This window comes from Ostrea edulis, chromosome 10, assembly GCF_947568905.1.
Source record: "Ostrea edulis chromosome 10, xbOstEdul1.1, whole genome shotgun sequence".
Classification (NCBI taxonomy): Eukaryota; Metazoa; Mollusca; class Bivalvia; order Ostreida; family Ostreidae; genus Ostrea; species Ostrea edulis.
The window spans coordinates 32,684,156-32,705,103 of record NC_079173.1 but is presented as its reverse complement, the minus strand read 5'-3'; the positions used below and the strand labels follow the sequence as shown (position 1 = coordinate 32,705,103).

At 36.7% G+C, this 20,948-nt stretch overlaps 1 protein-coding gene across 5 annotated transcripts; it reads right to left on the bottom strand.

The window, feature by feature from the left end:
• Positions 1-492: 492 nt before the first annotated feature.
• Positions 493-20,500, bottom strand: LOC125665817 (uncharacterized). 5 transcript variants are annotated; one of them, XM_056150994.1, is made up of 3 exons: positions 20,211-20,500; positions 18,401-18,479; positions 493-2,724 (listed from the first exon to the last, which is right to left on the bottom strand). In XM_056150994.1, the coding sequence occupies exons 1-3, from the start codon at positions 20,231-20,233 to the stop codon at positions 895-897; spliced, it is 1,932 nt and encodes a 643-aa protein (XP_056006969.1). In that variant the 5' UTR covers positions 20,234-20,500; the 3' UTR covers positions 493-894. The 5 variants fall into 5 exon arrangements, with proteins under 5 accessions (XP_056006969.1, XP_056006973.1, XP_056006971.1 ...); XM_056150998.1 differs by having other exon boundaries at positions 18,405-18,479; positions 20,211-20,499; XM_056150996.1 differs by lacking the exons at positions 18,401-18,479; positions 20,211-20,500 and adding an exon at positions 16,144-16,889.
• Positions 20,501-20,948: the final 448 nt, after the last annotated feature.

Genomic DNA, 20,948 nt, shown 5'->3' with positions numbered 1-20,948 from the left:
TTACCTATTACCAACACCCTTTGGGAGATTAGGGTAAGCGGGGGGTATTCTTAGTGAGCATTGCTCACAGTACCTCTTGTTATATATATATCTAGACTATACGAGCGGCATCTGCCATATATTAGGTTTTCCGGGGGGGGGGGGGGTCATCTCTGGCTATAAAAAGGGGAGGATGGACCTACTACATGTTTTGCTGATTCCGTGGGGGAAGATCTACAATATAGCCATTTCTCCGGGCGGGGTGGGGGTTGGGACTACTACATGTATATAGCCATTTTTCCGGGGGAAAGATGACTAAGGGGAAAGCCTACTATACAACAGCAGTCAGGACACGAAAGCTATGATCATTGAACCACCGCAGCAAGCAATGATGTATTACTAGTATTGTATTACATGTAGGTTGTCAGCAACAGAACTATCTGTAGGCTGCAATGCAAATGTGGATGCAGATTGATGGATATGCTTTTGTAATAGAGTAAAAAAGTACACCACTAAAAATAAACACTTTCTTTATTTCATTAAATTGCCGTGCGAAAAACCCTATGTAAACAAAATGATACCAATGCTCAAAAACAGATAAACACCCCTCAGCGACGATTCCGATGAACTTTTATTTTTAGTATCTCTAACACGGGATGAACACCCTCAGCTTCCGATGAACATTTATTTATAGTATCTCTAACGCAGGATGAACACCCTCAGCTTCCGATGAACTTTAATTTATGCTATCTAACGCGGGATGAACACCCTCAGCTTCCGATGAACTTTAATTTATGCTATCTAACGCGGGATGAACACCCTCAGCTTCCGATGAACTTTTATTTTTAGTATCTCTAACACGGAATGAACACCCTCAGCTTCCGATGAACCTGTTTTCCTAGTATCTATAACGCGTCATGATTTAATGGACCTGTTTGTCCGAAGCGGTTCATATTTGGTTTTTGTGTTGGGGTTATGTCCCCTTTGAGAGGGTGTGCTTGTTTTAAAACCTGTTATATATTCCGACAAATCAACATCGTCAGATTCAGATACAAAACTCCTCTCAGACTCCATGCCTTCAATACTGGCAAGGTCATCTTCAATCTCTTTGGTAAGTCTAGAAATCTGCCTCGTGAGAGTTGCCGAGTCATCAGAACTTTCTAAATATTTCTGCATTTGCTGTTTAATTCTCTCGGTGTTGGTCTTAAGGAGGGTCAACTGTTTTTCGAGTTCTTGTTTCTCAGTGTGTTTGCCTTTGATCGTTGATTTTATATCTTCCATCTGTTGCTTGATGTCACCGAGAAAGTGAATAAAATTTGGTCTCAGCTCAAGTTCCAAAAGATAATCTTCCTGCACCACGTTTTTCTTATATTCAAGAATCTTTAACGTGGATTGTCGTCTGGTCAGCTCCGCAGTGAACTCGTTTGCTTTATGCACGAGTTCCGTGTGTTCTACTGATCCCCTCCGCAGGTTGTTTAAATTCTCCATTGTTTGCTGACGTTCGTAGAGAAATGTGTTATATTCTTTTTGTGCGTGTAACAGTTTTGAGTCCACTTGTTCAAAATTGTTTGTTAGTTCATCGATGCGACCTTCACGAGACTGCAATGCCTGCATCTCCTCATTAAGATTTTCCAATTTCATTTCGTTTTCATGTATGACTTCACCAATATCTCTAATATTCTGTTTGATTTCTTTGGCTTGTTGAGCATATTCATTGGCAGCTTTGAAGCTGTCCTCTGGATTAGGGGATTCAGAAGGTTTTGGCGATTCTTTTGGTGATACAGTGTTCTCACGAGATTTTGGTGATACAGTGTTCTCGCGAGATTTTTGTGATGTGATGCTCTCACGAGACTTCGGTGTTACAGTGTTTTCGCGAGATTTTGGCACCAGTTCCTTTGCTTTGCCTTTGAGTGGAAGTCTCTCCCCATAAATTGACTTGGCCAGAGTAAGCCATTCTTTGGCCATATCCACAGCGTTGTAACACTTAACAAACACATCTGGTACCAGACGCAGTATCGGTTCAAACGAGGAATAATTACTGAATGTCATAAGTTCATGACTGCTGTCTGGGTCGAAATCATCCGGGTTTAACTCTCGGTCTCTTAATAACCCTGCCCACTTGCGGTCCAGTTCTTCTAATCGCGTGACAACTGAAAATAACTTCTGCATTTCAGATATCCTTATCTCTTCCTGTGTAGGCTGAGCTCCTCGTTTTGGACCTTTACTTTTTGGATTTCGTGAGGCCTGTGTTCCTTTGTTATCGTTATTTTCGACGCGATCCTTTACAGCTGAACGTCTGGGACGATCCGCAGGATCAAAATAATCCTTCTGCAACACAGATTGAATATTATCGTCAAAATGTCGTTTTAGGTTCCCAAGATACTTGTAATCATTCTCAAATGTTTCCAGGTATTTGATCGCCTGCTTTTCTTTGTCAGTTATTTTGACATTCTTTTGTTCTCGTTTTATCAGCGGTTTCATTGATTGTCGAAGCTGTTCCATTGATTTGATTTTCAAGGATAAAGCTGTAGAAGGTTTCTTGGCCTCTCCTGCAGTTTTGGCGCCCCGCGGTTGACTGGGATTTGCCGCTTTTTGTTCCTCAGCGGCCACCTGAAGCATGCTGAATAAACGATCTTTGGAAAAGCGGGAAATTGCATGGCGGAGTAATTTTTCAAACGCTGTAATCTGATTCAACACAGAGTCCGGGGAATTGGTGCCTGTACCCCCTGTACCAAGAATGTGGGTCTGAAAAAGAAGGGAAAACATTTAAAGTGCATGCCATGAACCTTTCAGTTTAAGGATTTGGGAATAGGGAAGTCTAATTATTTAGGAGAGCAGAACCTTGCAGTTTTATTAAGGAAGGATAACACTAAAGAGAAATTTGATCTGGATGAAACGTGGAGGACATGTACAATACTATTTCGAAAATGAAAACTTTCAAAATCACTTTATTTGATAAAAATGCAGTTTTAGTCGAAAGAAATCTGAAAAAAAATTAAAGACCCTGCTGGACTCGAACCCGCGATCTACAGATCAACATCGACACAATAACTGACTAAGCTACCCAGATAGGCAATCAGATTTAAAAGGAATATACCTACAAGTATTTCAGATATTTATATTTTCTTTCATGTTTTAAAAGGAAGTCAGCCATTATGACGATGTAGTACACCTCCTTAACCTGGTAAGCGTACAATTCATTCAATCCGAGATTCAAGAATTATTTGTTTACGACAGAACTGATTTTTTTTTCCAATATGATTTCAAAAATGCTGCACACATATTTCATTCTGGCCTTTATGATGTCTATAAGACGAACAATTTACCGATGATAAGCAATTTTCATTTTAGGTTTTGCATATTTCATTAAGATATGTCCATCGCTGTAGACTATATTTGGTTCGGAAATGGAGAAAAAAATTAAAACTTCAAAAAGTATAAGGAATGCCGTTATCATTTTCTCCACTGGGACACACTAGAGAGATGAATATATCTAGTACTACATATTTTGTAAAGAGATAAAAATGAATATATTTGATACTGAATACTATGTAAACCGGTATATTTGATACTCATATCTTATACCACCTTCACACTCACGCATTTTTCTTACGAGTCTTTACGGATCTCCGACTCGTAGTCAATCGCAAGCATTCGTAAATCACTCGTCGGTATCTGTTAATAACTCGTCACAACTCGCACACATTCGTAAGGATCCGTGAAAGTAGGGGCAAATTTTTTGACATGTCAAAAAAAAAATTCACAAATGTCCACGAATTTCATTTTCCGTAAATAACCCGTAAATAACTTGTAACAATCCGTAAGTATCGTAAACTGGTTGCAAGAACACGTAAACTGCTCGTAAGAATCCGTAAAACACTCGTAAAAAGTTGTTGTTTTTTTTACGAATCTTTGCGGTTAGTTTACGATATATTACGGATAGTTTACGAGTTGTTTACGGATTATTACGAATGCCTAAGTGATATTTACGATTTCATTCACGTCGGGTTACAATCGCTTTACGGATTGTTCAGAGTGATTACGAGCACTTTACGTATAGACACGATTACTTTACGAGTCATACTTAAACTTTACGATTAAGGAAAGGTATAAAAGACGCAAAATCTAACAGTTTCTTTCAGTTGTTATCAAGACATCAAAGAAGTTACACATCTTGCATACAATATACATACATGCTGTTACAAGCAATGTCAGTTGTCGAATGATGATACAAAGCCAATTGCGAACACTTCTGAGTAAAAAACGTAAACAATCGTAACTAACTCCTAACTATTCGTAACAGTACGTTATCAACACGTTAACAGGTCGTGATTACACGTAAAAGCTAAGCGAAATCGTAAATTATCGTAATATACTCGTAACAATCCCCAAAAAGCTCGTAAAATGTCGTAAATTGCTCGGATCTATCCGTGTTCACTCGGAACAAATCGTAAATGTGTGCCGTAAATGCATCGCAAGAACTCGTAATAAACCGTAAATGGCCCCTAAATACTCTTAAAACGTTCTTAATCAGCTCTTTAGAGTGTCTAAATTGTAACAATCCGTGTGCTTTTACGGATTTGTGGAATACGCAAGGATCCGTAAAAAAAATCCGTGAGTGTGAAGGTACTATTAGCGACATATTCATCTTAAAAGATCTCAACATTCTTAATCTCAACATTTTCATTTTGTATACAATAAAACATTTGAGGAATCTACTGCAATATGAAGACAGTACTTTTAATGCCTACTATGGGGGATCTACGGTGACGTCAGGACTGTGTATTTTACTATAATAGAGAATCTACTGGGACATCAGGTCTTTGTATTTTACTATGAAAAATCTACTGTGACGTCGGGACTGTGTATTTTACTATAGAGAATCTATTGTGACGTCAGGACTGTGCATTTTGCTATGAATAGTCTACTGTGACGTCAGGTCGGTATATTTTACTATGAAGAGTCTACTGTGACGTCAGGACTGTGTATTTTACTATAGAGAATCTACCGTGACGTCAGGACTGTGTATTTTACTATGGAGAATCTACTGTGACGTCAGGACTGTGTATTTTACTATGGAGAATCTGCTGTGACGTCAGGACTGTGTATTTTACTTTGGAGAATCTACTGTGACGTCAGGACTGTGTATTTTACTATGGAGAATCTACTGTGACGTCAGGACTGTGTATTTTACTATGGAGAATCTACTGTGACGTCGGGACTGTGTATTTTACTATAATAGATCTACATCTACTGTGATGACAGGACTGTTTATTTTACTATATAGAACCTACTGCACGATGTTTTACTTTGGGGAATGCATTTCACGGCTCTATAAGGATTAATGATGAAGTATGTGCATCACAGAATGACATAATTATTCACAGTAACGAATTCGATAGGTATCTTATCTGTAGGATGGCTGTATTTATTCAACTTCATCAGGATTGCTGGAATACTGTACGATAGTCTCTTTTTCTGAAGAAGGCTTAATATGTTATCTTACGGGGGAAAATTAACACAACTATCCGATAGATATATTGCATTTTGCTGAAACTCAAAAAATTTCATAATGGACAAGTGTGAATTTGTAGCACTCATATTGGTTGTTGTTTTAATCTCGTCAGAATATGGTATAATATTACAGTTTTAATTTGAAAAAAAAAAAATCGGGATTCAATATTCAAAAGTGAGTATACCACCTTACAGGTGAGAGGTATCTTAAACCACAGAGGATTTACACTCTGTAGGTGAAACAAATTTGATGAAAGAGAATTCATGACACTTCTTGTATTTTTCCGAGAATGTGTTATGGAATATCTGAAAACTATATAGAAATTACTGCAGTATTATTCTATAGAACTATATAGAAATTACTGTAGTAAAAGAATATAGGGTATCCGCTATTGGGTAGGGATAGGCTTACCTCGTCTTCTGATTCTGAATATTCACTCATTTTAAAGAAAAAAGTCAAGGCTAAGGAACTTTATGCTAGGTCACAATCACATTTGTTAAAGTATGTTTTCCGTTCGTTTACAAGTACTTGTCCCAAGTAAAGGAAAATCCCCCAGAGTTACACAGAGAGTAGAGTACATTCCACTCGGTCCCGGAAACGGGCACCTGCCCGTGGAAACTTTTGCTAGTTATACCGGGTGTGGACTACACTGACAAGAATTTCCATAACAATATCTCAAGGATTTTCACAACACACGTAAAATATGTATCCCGGTGCAATATATACGAGTTATTTACAATACTGTCGATTGTATATATACGAGATATTTTCAACACGAGTTACGTCTTGCTTGTACTGAAATTCTATGACAGTTTCACTCGTGTGAACAGCTCAAAACTTAGAAAACAAAAGATAACGTTGTTTTGAATTTCCCAACCACCGAACACAAAATATACAGCGTTCTGCTTGACCTTAGTTTTTGTGCACAATCATACCCAACACGGCACGCATATTTAAAATCTAAGGTCCCAATTCCCCCGACTCTTTCAGAACTGTCAACCGTTTTCAAAGCGTTTTGAATATGTGTATTGTTGCAAGGAATTAATTATTTGCTCGTCATTTGATATCATCAACAATGTATAGCTTTTATCGCTTTGGTGTCACTTAATTTAAATGTATCCGCTGTGTGAAAATGTTGGGATTGAATATATTTCAACATTCAATATCATATCATAATGTATTGAACTGTTTAATAAATTAGAAGAACGTGTCTATCAATCATTAAAGACCATAAACCATGAAAGCACGGGTTTTATGTGCCAGAGAGCGGAAAGGTCAAACGCATTTAGGTCTTCAAAATTGAAAAAATAAGGGGAGGAGAAAACTGCTATTCACTAGAGACGTTTGATGTTTCTTGAGATCCCGCAACGAGGAGCATGTGTCGATAATACTTTATTAAGAAGGTTGAGGGCTAAAACACTTTTAAGTTTACATAATCCAAATTGAAATGCGCGATGATTCTCAAATATCAAAGTAAAATGCATCAGTATTTTCCAATTTTGCATGTACTTTTCACATATAAAACTCTTTTATCAATACACTTGAGCATATTTTATTTATTTTAAATTATGAGTCTGCGGCCCAGTTTAGTACGGACATATAATTATAGCTTCTACTTAAAAAGAAGGCATTTTAAAGCTCCATATTTGAATTCTATACTTCCTACCGATTATAGTATATTGCATGATAAAGCAGTTGTTTTGATACATACAGTAATGCTCTTTCAACACATCAACAAATTCAGAAGTTTTAATTGTGTACAAATTAAGGCCCAGTTGTGCGAATGTTTGTTAATTTACATGTAACGATTGCTATACTGAAGACCTGTCATCCGTGTCCATAATCAACTGATCACGTGACCAAGGAACGGGCGTGACGCCACACTATTCATGTGACCAAGGCTTGGGCGAAAATACTCTGATATGACTGAGGACCGGGCATGAGACCACTGATCACGTGATTGAGATTGGGATGAAAGTCACATGACCAAGAGACGGACGAGGGGTGCCAGTACCCCTGACACCGTGATATTTTGAGAATGAGAACCGTGCAATTAGCGACTGAAGCAGAGAAGGATGATCAGGAAGGCTATGTGATGTAATGACTTGCACAAAATGAAAGGCAGCACTTTGATTGAAAATGGTATGGCCTGCCTGACAACACGATTACACGCTCGCTCTAGCACTTCTTAATGCTCCTCATAATTCTCCTGGTTTGAAAACGTTTAAGCGTGTTTAAATGTCCCTATCTAACCTTTAAAAAAATGAGCGGTCTTAAAGTAATGTGATTTACACGCACTTAGCTTTAAAGACTTCAAATTGAGATATTTATGGCAATCTTTATATACAGTTCGACGGTGCGACTTTAATTAAATGGCATAATTAATGAGATTCGGAGAACATGAAGACATGCATTAAAGCCAAATTATTTAATGTTCGATAATAGTAATTACATATGGAGAATAACGGGTTAATCAAGTGATATTTTTGTCATCTGCTAAATATGGGCCGTGGTAGCGTAGTGTGCTTCATACCCGAGAGCCCAGAACCGGGCGCCTCGTCAGAGCTAACACATAGAGATAGTGACTACGGAGGTACATGTAGTGACACAATTTCTTTGCATTTCTAACCTTAATTCTATATTTTTGTTTTAACAATTTTATGTTAATCTTTTTGGTTCTGTTTTGAATTGATTCTATATTCATGTTTTTGCAATCTTGTTATAACATGTTTATTTCTTTTTTGTTAAATTTTAATTCTGTTTTTGTTTTAACAATATTGTACTTCATATTTTTGATTCTGTATACAATTTTACATCTATATTTTTCTTTTGGAATAATTCTATTTTAACACTTTTGTGTTTGTTTATGATTTTTGCTTTATATTTTACGCATTCAATGTCATTCATACAACTGGGCAACGCATTCAATATCAGTTCCTACAACAGGACAACGCATTCAATATCAGTTCCTACAACAGGACAACGCATTCAATATCAGTTCATACAACAGGACAACGCATTCAATATCAGTTCCTGCAACAGGGTAACGCATTCAATATCAGTTCCTACAACAGGACAACGCATTCAATATCAGTTCATACAACAGGACAACGCATTCAATATCAGTTCCTACAACAGGGCAACGCATTCAATATCAGTTCCTGCAACAGGGCAACGCATTCAATATCAGTTCCTACAACAGGGCAACGCATTCAATATCAGTTCCTACAACAGGACAACGCATTCAATATCAGTTCCTGCAACAGGACAACGCATTCAATATCAGTTCATACAACAGGACAACGCATTCAATATCAGTTCATACAACAGGACAACGCATTCAATATCAGTTCCTGCAACAGGGTAACGCATTCAATATCAGTTCCTACAACAGGACAACGCATTCAATATCAGTTCCTACAACAGGACAACGCATTCAATATCAGTTCATACAACAGGACAACGCATTCAATATCAGTTCCTGCAACAGGGTAACGCATTCAATATCAGTTCCTACAACAGGACAACGCATTCAATATCAGTTCATACAACAGGACAACGCATTCAATATCAGTTCCTACAACAGGGCAACGCATTCAATATCAGTTCCTGCAACAGGGCAACGCATTCAATATCAGTTCATACAACAGGGCAACGCATTCAATATCAGTTCCTACAACAGGACAACGCATTCAATATCAGTTCCTGCAACAGGACAACGCATTCAATATCAGTTCATACAACAGGACAACGCATTCAATATCAGTTCATACAACAGGACAACGCATTCAATATCAGTTCCTGCAACAGGGTAACGCATTCAATATCAGTTCCTACAACAGGACAACGCATTCAATATCAGTTCATACAACAGGACAACGCATTCAATATCAGTTCCTACAACAGGGTAACGCATTCAATATCAGTTCCTGCAACAGGGCAACGCATTCAATATCAGTTCCTACAACAGGGCAACGCATTCAATATCAGTTCCTACAACAGGACAACGCATTCAATATCAGTTCCTGCAACAGGACAACGCATTCAATATCAGTTCATACAACAGGACAACGCATTCAATATCAGTTCATACAACAGGCCAGCGACGATTAATCCGCCACTGACAGAGGCATTAAGGGGGTTATTTGCACCCTCGGTGCAATGTGCAGAACTGAAAAATCACAAGAAAATTAGCCCTTTTGCACATGTTACAATTAACCTAATGTTGTTTTCATTTGTGTGACTTTTAATCCTTGTTAATGTTCTTGGCCTGTCTGTCTGTCCGTCTGTTTGTCTGCCCGAAACCTTAACGCTGCTCATACATGTACATGTAACATTGTATGGTAGTTTTGGACAGACGGATGGACATACCAGACTAGAACAACATGCCCCGCCCCCATCTTCGATAAAGGGGCAAGATAGGGATTAAAAGTCATACAGGAACAACAGTAACCCAACAGCGACAAAACATAAACTGAATAGCGACAAAACATTAACTGAATAGAAACAAAACATTAACTGAATAGAAACAAAACATTAACTGAATAGCAACAAAACATTAACTGAATAGCAACAAAACATTAACTGAAAAGTGACAAAACATTAACTGAATAGCGACAAAACATTAACTGAATAGCGACAAAACATTAACTGAATAGTGACAAAACATTAACTGAATAGCTATATATATTAACTGCTACATTAACTGGTTTCATGTATATACACATTAACTGGTTCTGTATGTGGCAACTGGTTCTACATACATGAACTGGTTATTATATACACATTAACTGGTTCTATATGTACATACATTAACTGATTTTATAATGAAATAGCTCGTTTACATTAACTAGTTCTACATACATTAACTGGTTTGTATATACATTGTACGTTAACTGGTTCTGTATATACATTAACTGGTTATATATATACATTAACTGGTTCTATATACATTATCTGGTTCTGTATATACATTATCTGGTTCTGTATATACATTATGTGGTTCTATATATACATGTACGCTAACTGGTCCTGTATATACATTAACTGGTTCTATATATACGTTAACTGGTTCTGTATATACATTATCTGGTTCTATATATACGTTAACTGGTTCTGTATATACATTATCTCGTTCTATATACATTAACTGGTTCTATATATATGTTAACTGGTTCTGTATATACATTAACTGGTTCTATATATACGTTAACTGGTTCTATATATACGTTAACTGGTTCTATATATACGTTAACTGGTTCTGTATATACATTATCTGGTTCTATATACATTAACTGGTTCTATATATACGTTAACTGGTTCTGTATATACATTAACTGGTTCTATATATACATTAACTGGTTCTATATATACGCTAACTGGTTCTATATATACATTAACTGGTTCTATATATACGTTAACTGGTTTTATATATATACGTTAACTGGTTCTGTATATACGTTAACTGGTTCTATATATACATTAACTGGTTCTATATATACGTTAACTGGTTCTATATATACGTTAACTGGTTCTGTATATACGTTAACTGGTTCTATATATACGTTAACTGGTTCTGTATATACATTAACTGGTTCTATATATACGTTAACTGGTTATATATATACGTTAACTGGTTCTGTATATACGTTAACTGGTTCTATATATACGTTAACTGGTTCTATATATATACATTAACTGGTTCTATATATACGTTAACTGGTTCTATATATACGTTAACTGGTTCTGTATATACGTTAACTGGTTCTATATATACGTTAACTGGTTATATATATATACGTTAACTGGTTATATATATATACATTAACTGGTTCTATATATACGTTAACTGGTTCTATATATACGTTAACTGGTTCTATATATATACGTTAACTGGTCCTGTATATACATTATCTGGTTCTATATATACGTTAACTGGTTCTATATATACGTTAACTGGTTCTATATATACGTTAACTGGTTCTATATATACATTAACTGGTTCTATATATACATTAACTGGTTCTATATATACGTTAACTGGTTCTATATATACGTTAACTGGTTCTATATACATTATCTGGTTCTGTATATACATTATCTGGTTCTATATATACGTTAACTGGTCCTGTATATACATTATCTGGTCCTGTATATACATTAACTGGTTCTATATATACGTTAACTGGTCCTGTATATAAATTATTTGGTTACATGTACATACATGTATACACATTAACAGGTGCTACATACATTGCCTGATTTTCTGATACATTAGATGGTTCTATAACCAGAATGCATGTATTAGGATTTCGACTTCTCTCTCAGAGTAAAAATTCATTGCCTCAAATATTCCAACAAAACGATAATACGCTGTATTGCTTTAGTACATAATCTATAACCCACAAGCATGATGCTAAAGTGCAAAATCAATTCCTAAATAATAGGGAACGTAGTTTAAGAATCGATTAGAGGTGTTGAATATGGAGAAGACTTGATTCGTTTTAACTGACCGGCAGTTCACAGGAACTTGATGATTAAATACCCAGCTTACTACCTTTTCTAAACCTTACTCTGTAGGTAAAAAGGAAGATTCAGGAATTGTCCTTTATAAATGTGTGAGAGAGATCTACAGAGAGAAAGGCAGAGAAAGAGAAAGGCAGAGAAAGAGAAAGGCATAGAAAGAGAAAGGCGGAGAAAGGAGATTAAGAACATCTACCTGTAAAATTTTTTCGATATCCGTGGTAACATCGTTCGTTAGCATTCTCTCCGCGTGTTTTCACGTGTATGTCGGATTAGGCTCCGTTTTCTTGCAAATTGAGACTCTTATCTAATCTTTTTCACTGGACCCAGAAGTGCAAGTCTTTCAATCCTTCATCTGCCGTGTTTGTTCTGTTAGCACCATTTTTTCTAATCGCTGATTTGACCTTTTTGCTTTGGATTTGGCCCTTCTATCGAAATCGACAAGTGAACGACGAACGTATTGATCGTCATTTGCACAACAGGATTAAAATCTTCAGCACACAGAGATATATTTCTCAATTTAATCAACAATTTAACTCACAGCGGTCCGTTCCAATTGAATATCACTTGGTGTTCTAGAATTTCATAAATTATCACTCCTCGAAAAAAAAACTTGAATGGTAGAAATGTTTAATTCCTAGCCAGTTATTGTAATGGTAAAAGTCACAAAATGTCTCCCTAGATGAAGCTAACAATAAAAATATCCTAAAGCCTTGCACATGACGAAACTTTGAAACTCCATTGTCAGAAAATTGAGTTTGCCGTTACCGTTACATGTTTGTTTAACTTCTGTGTGTTTAAAGACATGGCTGTATTCAATGTATATTCATTATGTCAATAAAAAGTGTAATTCTCTTTAATCTTTTAAATAAGTTTAAATCTCTTGCCTGTAAGGTCTTTTAATTTTGTCCCATTTGTTTCCCTGTATAGAACAGAGAGAGAGAGAGAGAGAGAGAGAGAGAGAGAGAGAGAGAGAGAGAGAGAGAGACGTGTTGTAAATAACCTGTATTTTAATACAGTAAAGATGTCACCCGTGTTGCAACTATCTTGTATATTAAATTGAGAGAGGGAGGGTAGTTTTCTCTATATACACTCCTTAATTAAGGCTGCCACAAGCAGTCTTTATTCAATTTTTTTTTTATCTTCAAATGGTAGCATTAATTGAATTGATACTATATCAATATCATATATTCATATTTGATAAGTACAAAGTATATATAAATACATGCAGGAAGCATGCCACTATCTTTATTAAATCCCATTTCCTAGCAGAATCCGAGTTTCACAGTCCTATTACATGTGGGCTTTACAGCTTTAAAAAGACGCAACGATTGTGTTTTTAAACACATTCCGACAGTGTTGAAATGGTTAACAAGTAATTTTACCCCTGACAGTCTGGTCAACAAGGGCGTATTTTAAAATCCATTAATGGATACCTAATAAGCGATATGAAAGATGGAAGAAAGAGACATGGATTTTATTAAAATAATAAGATGCTTTCTTTGGTTACAGTATGAAGTTCGCAAGCATTGCAAGGGGTGTGTGTGTGTGTGTGTGTGTGTGCATAACCCGCGTTGAGTAATGCATTGTTTCCCTGTAATAATTGAGACCTTGCACCTCCCGTTTAACAAACCAAGGAGACATTTTATTATATTTATATTTTTCTCTATTTTTTTTAATAAGATACTTTCAAGTACGTAAAATGTAGGTATTATTGAACTGTAAGTTATTTTTAAAACACGACAGCTGAAAATCACCTGGCCTCGACTTGTCTCCATATTCGGTAAGGATTTCCTTATTTGAACGATGGTAAAGGGAAATAGTCCAAGAAAGACAAACTCATAGAATAAACCTTCGACTAATAAAGGTAAGCATTATCTATTATTTCAAATTAAGAACGTACTCTACATCGTCATAATGGCCGATTTCCTTTTAAAACATAGATGAAAATATGAATGTCAGCAATATTTGTCTATTCATTTAAATTTTTTTTTATCTCCTAGCTGAGTATCTCTGTAGGTTAGCCCTGCTGAACTGTAGATCGTGGGTTCGAGGATTAATGCGTATATTCACATGCAGACAGACAACACTAAAACCGGATCTAGTTAGATCCATATAGAAAATGCCTTCATAGTTGCAAATGACAAGCAACGAATTTCAAAAGAAATCAAGCAGAATACACAATCAGTGAATACATATATCAAATATCAAATCATAGTAGCCGGAAATGAGAATGAAGGAAAATTGATATGTTTAGGATTTTAAGCCGGAGTGGCAATATTTTAACCATATGTCAGTAAATTAATATGTGAAAGGAAAATCATGAAGAGATATATATACGCATGGAATTGGAAAAAGGAGAAAGATTGATTTACTAAGTGATTCTCTAACAAAGAAAATATATGTAAAGGATCATTCTTGTCTGAAGTAAAGGAAAAGAAATGGAATACTTCAATTCTTATATAGAACAAGAGCCGCTCCAAACTGAATGAGTTGCATTGCGACAGCGGAAAACGTTCTTTTAAGCTAACTTGATTCCAAGATACTAATGTTGTTCTGATTCAAAGCGACTTCAACATCGTATGACGCGTTTACAAGAGGATGACACGCGTGTGTAGGTATAGTTAAGGAGGCAGTGCTCAGGTGAACCATGCGGCACATGAACCTCGTGTTGTGTTTCAATGTGACTTACACTGTGCAACTATTGGCATGTCTCTTTGTGATGTTTTTTTTTAGTGGAACACCCTGTCTGTAACATAGTTTTGCGCCTTTGTTGCCATAATGTATTCATTATACCTCTGCTGATTTTCACTATATATAAATGTAAATCAACGTTTTACATATTCCCTGTTAATAATCGTAAAATTACCAAACTCCTGCGAAAAGATGTGTCAATACGATTAAGGAGGTACTCTACATCATCATAATGGCCGACTTCATTTTAAAACATGGATGAAAATATGAATATCAGCAATATTTGTCTATTCATTTAAAAAATCAACGGCTAGCTCAGAAGCTCAGTAGTAGGTTACATGTAGCATGTCGACTGCTCAACTGTAGATCACGGGTTCGAGTCCAGCAGGGGTTTTAATTTTTTATGCCCCCGAGATCGAAGATCGGGGGGTATATTGTTTTTGTCCTGTCTGTCATAAACTTTAACCTTGCTAATAACTTTTTAATAGTAAGTGATAGAGCTTTAATATTTCACATGAGTATTCCTTGTGACAAGACCTTTCCGTGGGTACCAACATTATTGACCCTGTGACCTTGACCTACTTTTTGAAAACTTTAACCTTGCTAATAACTTTTGAACAGTAAGTGATAGAGCTTTGATATTTCACATGAGTATTCCTTGTGACAAGACCTTTCCGTGGGTACCAACATTATTGACCCAGTGACCTTGACCTTGGAGTTTAATCTACTTTTTGAAAATTTTAACCTTGCTTATAACATTTTAAGAGTAAGTGCTAGAGCTTTGATATTTCACATGAGTATTCCTTGTGACAAGACCTTTCCGTTGGTATTAAACCATTTGACCTTGGCCTACTTTTAATTGTTCTTTTTTTATTTTATTACATAGGTCATAACTTCTAAATGGTAAATATTAGAGCTTTCATATTGTACATGAGCATTTTTTGTGACAAGATCTTTCTACTGGTACCGAGATATTTGTCCTTTTGACCTTGGCCATCTTCGGAATTGGCCATTATCGGGGGCATTTGTGTTTCACAAACACATCTTGTTTTTTCATATTGCTTTCTACTAAAACTGCACTTTTTGGTTAAATAAAGTGAATTTGAAAGTTTTTTTATTTCAAACTATTGTTGTACATATCCTCCACTTTTCATTCGTATCAAATTTCTTTGGTGTAGCATACCTCCTTAATTGATACACACCTATTCGGAACACCTAGCAACTTCATTTTATCTCATGAAAACTTCCGAATGGAATCATGAATTTAAAAATAAAATGGAATTTTATTCTGGTTTTAATGAATAACAAAACAGTTAAAGAATATCATTGAGGGAGTCGACAAGATTCCAGTTTCCTTTGAGCAAGCCTATTCCGAGGGGCAAAGCCCCGGGAAATACCGGGATTCTATCAGGGACGTGTATAGCTGGATTTACCTTAACTGTATAATATTGCTGCAAGTTTTGCATCATGGGGGGTGGGGGTGGGTGGCCTTTGGCATGTAATTTTACAAAAGGATAATATCCGATTTCTACTTTCACTTTGTATTTTGTGCATCACACGGGAGGGATACGTGTAATATCACAGGGGAGGTTTTCACTATCTAAGGACTGCTAAGTGTCTGCTTTCTATATCATTGAAGTTTGGGTCCTCTGATTTCTACGTCACTGAAGTTTGGGTCGTCTGATTTCAACGTCATTGAAGTTTGAGTCGTCTGATTTCTACGTCATTGAAGTTTGGGTCGTCTGATTTCTACGTCATTGAAGTTTGGGTCGTCTGATTTCTACGTCAATAACCGTTGATTTATCTGCGTTCTACTGTAGAGTCCAATTGTTTGCTTCCACACCATTGGATGTTAAAGTATCTGCTTTCCACGCCATTAAACGTTAAATTGTATGCTTTCCACGTTAATAAACGTTAAATTGTCTGCTTTCCATGCCATTCAATGTTAAAGTATCTGTTTTCCACGTCATTGAACGTTAAAGTGGCTGCTCTCCACGTCATTGAACGTTAAAGTATCTGCTTTCCTCGTCATTGAACGTTAAATTGCATGCTTTCCACGCCATTGAATATTAAAGCATCTACTTTCCATGTCATTGAACGTTAAAGTGTCTGCTTTCCACGTCATTAAACGTTTAAGTGTCTGCTTTCCACATCATATTGAACGCAAAGGTGTCTTCTTTCTCCGTCACTGGACGCTGAATTTACCCACGCGTCGATCAGACACAATTTGTTGACGGTAACTCCCCTCTGATTCGGGATCTGTATCCTCACTACTGCTTCTGACCTTTATATACACAGGTCCACTGCCGTCATCAGTATCCCCAGCTTCTGAATCACTCGTGTCTAAAGCGAGAGAGCCTGGTTCACTGACAATAAATGACTGGATTCGGCTTTGTAATGCACGTGCTCTCTCATGACATTTTCTTAGTATTATTGCACACAGAACTATAAATCCAAGTGCTAACACCACAATGACAACTATGATACAGGAAATGGAACAGCGATGGTAATCCGATTCAAATCCCGAACCATGGTCATGAACTGTTTAAAATAAATACATACAGTTAGGTAACTTAATGAAACTTACAATGATTGAGTTCATTATTCGACAGGTAGTTCTTCTATTTCTTCGTTACACGTCTATCGATATCGCTGTTTCTGTATTCCAGCAGTTGGTTTATATTCCGGATAAAGTTTTACTCTTCATTCAACATAAGCTAAGGTTTCAGTGAAGAAGAATTGAGCAACATATATACATGTATATCAACATGTTAACGAATGAGAGAGAGAGAGAGAGAGAGAGAGAGAGAGAGAGAGAGAGAGAGAGAGAGAGATAGAGTTGACCCAGTTAAAATTGTATCATACATAGAATCACAATATTCTTCAAAAAATATAACGACATAAAGTAAATTGCGACACTTTATAAACTGTTACAATTAACTTCATGTCGTATACATGTATCTGTATATAATAAGCAGAAATTACTCTGAACATTGTCTATCATCAATTTAATAAAACACACACAAAACAACGGAATTCGATGTAACTTGACAAATAATTCATAAAATAATAATTCAAAAGTTAATTGCAAATTTCGCGGAAAAATATTTATTATACATGTAAATAAGTTCCTCCTGTCTTCAACTAAGAGACTCCAAACTTCATACAGATTTAGAATATCGCCGATTGTCGTCTTATTCTGCTGATATATCATAGGTGTCCGATGGTGGGTAATGGTTTTGCCTAATTGTACATGTAATGGAAGTCATTTCCCACGAATGCGTTGTGCTTTTGAACAATGCGTATGAATCTTTCAGAGAGATATTGTATGTCTATTTCAACGGCTGGAAATTCAATAAAAATGTAAATATACGAGACGAATTTCATTTTAGAAAGTATACATGTATGAGGGTCTTGTCACGCTCCATGTCGGTATACTTTAAGAAGCGTTAACAGCTGGCTAATGCTCTTCATGGAGTATGCTGACGAGAAGCGTTGCAGCTCATGCTCTCATACATATTAATCATTTCTAAGTACATATTGAAAAATCATCGTGTGTGGGAAAATGCCTGTATAAGGACTGTAACGGCCAATGACATGTCTGAAGCTAACAACCTATATATCTATTGAATAAAACAAGTTTCCGAACACCATTCCTAGACTGCTTTTTGTCTGAAGAATACAACATACCCACCATATGTAATATTCGTGATTTCTGTAGAAGATAGGTTTTCTGATGTCAGTTGCATTTTTCGTCAAATCGCCAGATCTGAAGCCGAGAGAAAAACATGTCATAACACATGCAAGTTGTAATATACAAGAGAATCGGGAATATCGTGCGATAGCGTGCCTTTGTCTGCGTCGGTGTTCAGTCGTGTAGATTACAGAAATATTTGTACTGCATGCCTACCGCGGTGACGGTGTTATTAGCGGTACATTTGCTTCGGTTTGTCGACTACTGATCGTGTACGTCTGCTGCAAGCAATGACGTGCTAACACGGGGTATGCTGTTCAATTTCCTCAGTTTACAGAATCCTTTCACATCTATCGAAATCCCGGGTTGTAAAAATAGACGTACTATATTCATCAAGATTTATACGCGCATTGTTTACAACTACGACGCATTCTTGAGGAAATGGCTAACATTACAATTTGTAAAGATATCAAAATCAAAACATTGGAAATGCGACATCTTTCATTGATACCCTTACTTTGAAATAATTGAAAGTTTTTGAATTCACGTGTTGCTTTTGACCCCAATAAAGAGCTATGATAATCAAGTGCAAAGGTGCACACCTTTTAGTGTACACCTTCTACACCCTGTACAGGGCATGTGTTGGTAAATGCACCGAAAAATTCGAGATGGCTGAAAAATGGTGAGACGGAAAAATTTTCTCTCCATATTTTGTTAGCTGTAACGTATATTCCTGTGTACTGACAGTGGTGACGTCTCCATATGAGTGAAATATTCTCGAGAGGGACGTTAAACAATATTCAATCAATCAATCCTGTGTACTGATGTAGTCATTTACAAGAGTTTAAAATGTATTTTAAATTTCAATAATGAAAACAATTTAATTCCATTTCGTACAATCATCAACAAACATGTTCTGCGCCGAAAAATCAACAAATGTTTTGAAGTATGACCTAAATTGCAGTTGATTATAAGGTGTTCACCGACCACACCAGGTGTATATCAAGCGCGCCCACTGGAAGCCCCATGTTTTACAATATCCCTCCACTCATGTCACAAAGGTCAAGGTTGAATTACTGCGAGCTATGACTGAATGATTGGTAGTTTGTTTGACATCCCGTTGAATTTGTTTCACACATTAGCGCTTTCGGCCGTAGTGATCGGGGTTCTTTAACATGCCAACAACTGCCGCGACACGGGATCCAGGGCCGTAAATTACATGGAGGCGGAGGAGGCAGCTGCCTCCTCCAACTTTTGAGCCAAAAAAAATTAAAATTTAAAGTTCATTAGAATTTATGTTGTTTCCAATAACTAAGAACATGATACCTCCCCTAAAAAGCATTCCAAATCTTTCTTTTAGAATGAGTTAGTCAAGTAACATCTTAGAAGGCCCTAGAATCAAGGATTTTGCACGAAACGTGTTCAGTGTGCACAAAATGTGCTCAGCGTCTGGGGGCCTGGGCGGCCCCCAGACCTCCGCCTAATTTCCTGCCTCCTCCAAATTGAAGGTTAATTTACGTCCCTGGGATCTCTATTTTTAAGGTTTAACGCGGCCATGACACCAGCGGAGACTCGAACTCACGACTCCTGGTTACGAAGCGAACACTCTACCATTGCGCTACCGCGACTATGGGGATATGGAATATATATTAAGCAGTGTATTTTGTTTTTATGAAATCATAAAGATCTTAAGCAGAGCAAAGAAAATTTACTGTAAAATAAATTGATTATGCCAAATCTATAAAAAAGAAAACGTTGAATTCACTCTATTGATTTCATACTGTACAGAAATGCAAATATACTCACCCTTCAGAATTAATCTCATCCATACAAGCGGGAAGCTGTAGTCATGATATACCTGCTTTCTAAGTATTAATGTCAATTAAGATGTCTCTCACATCCACAAATAATACACCGAGCTTCCACAACTATTAGTGCATTAAACTCTCTCCGTCTCAAGCGATTACAATGTCATTAGTTGTCTCCCTTCATAATAGAACTGGGCCGTCTAGTATCAACTATTGTGAGGAGCAGCCAGACTTGTATTATTTGTGGACAATCAGTGGGTCGGTGATGGGACGACACACGCATCTTGGGTATATATGGGGAGAGTCAGGGTGTCTGAAAGAAATATGACGGACTTCCTGGTTGGCGTCTATTGAGCGCTAAAAAAAGATTTCATATAGACAACATTTTCTCTTCATTAAGTGCACTTGTAGATTGCTTTCTTCTGATTTAATGAATTTGCTAGAAGGCCCTGTATTTTCTTCCATGAGATATATGTATTATCATTCTTTATGCCTATCGAATACTTTGGGGGTAAAGCTCCGAGAGCGATCGTTAACGTGATGTGCTACTCCGCGAGTACACGTATTATGTTTAAGTAAACAGCCATCCATTACCTTCTTATCTTTCCCGGAGAAATACTCGTATCTATACGATCAATAGTCGTCAAACATATATATATTCTGAGAGAAAGTTTTATTTCACTTCCGAGTGGTGACGGTTTGAGAACACGGGTTTGGTTCTCAGTCCCGGTGCCCA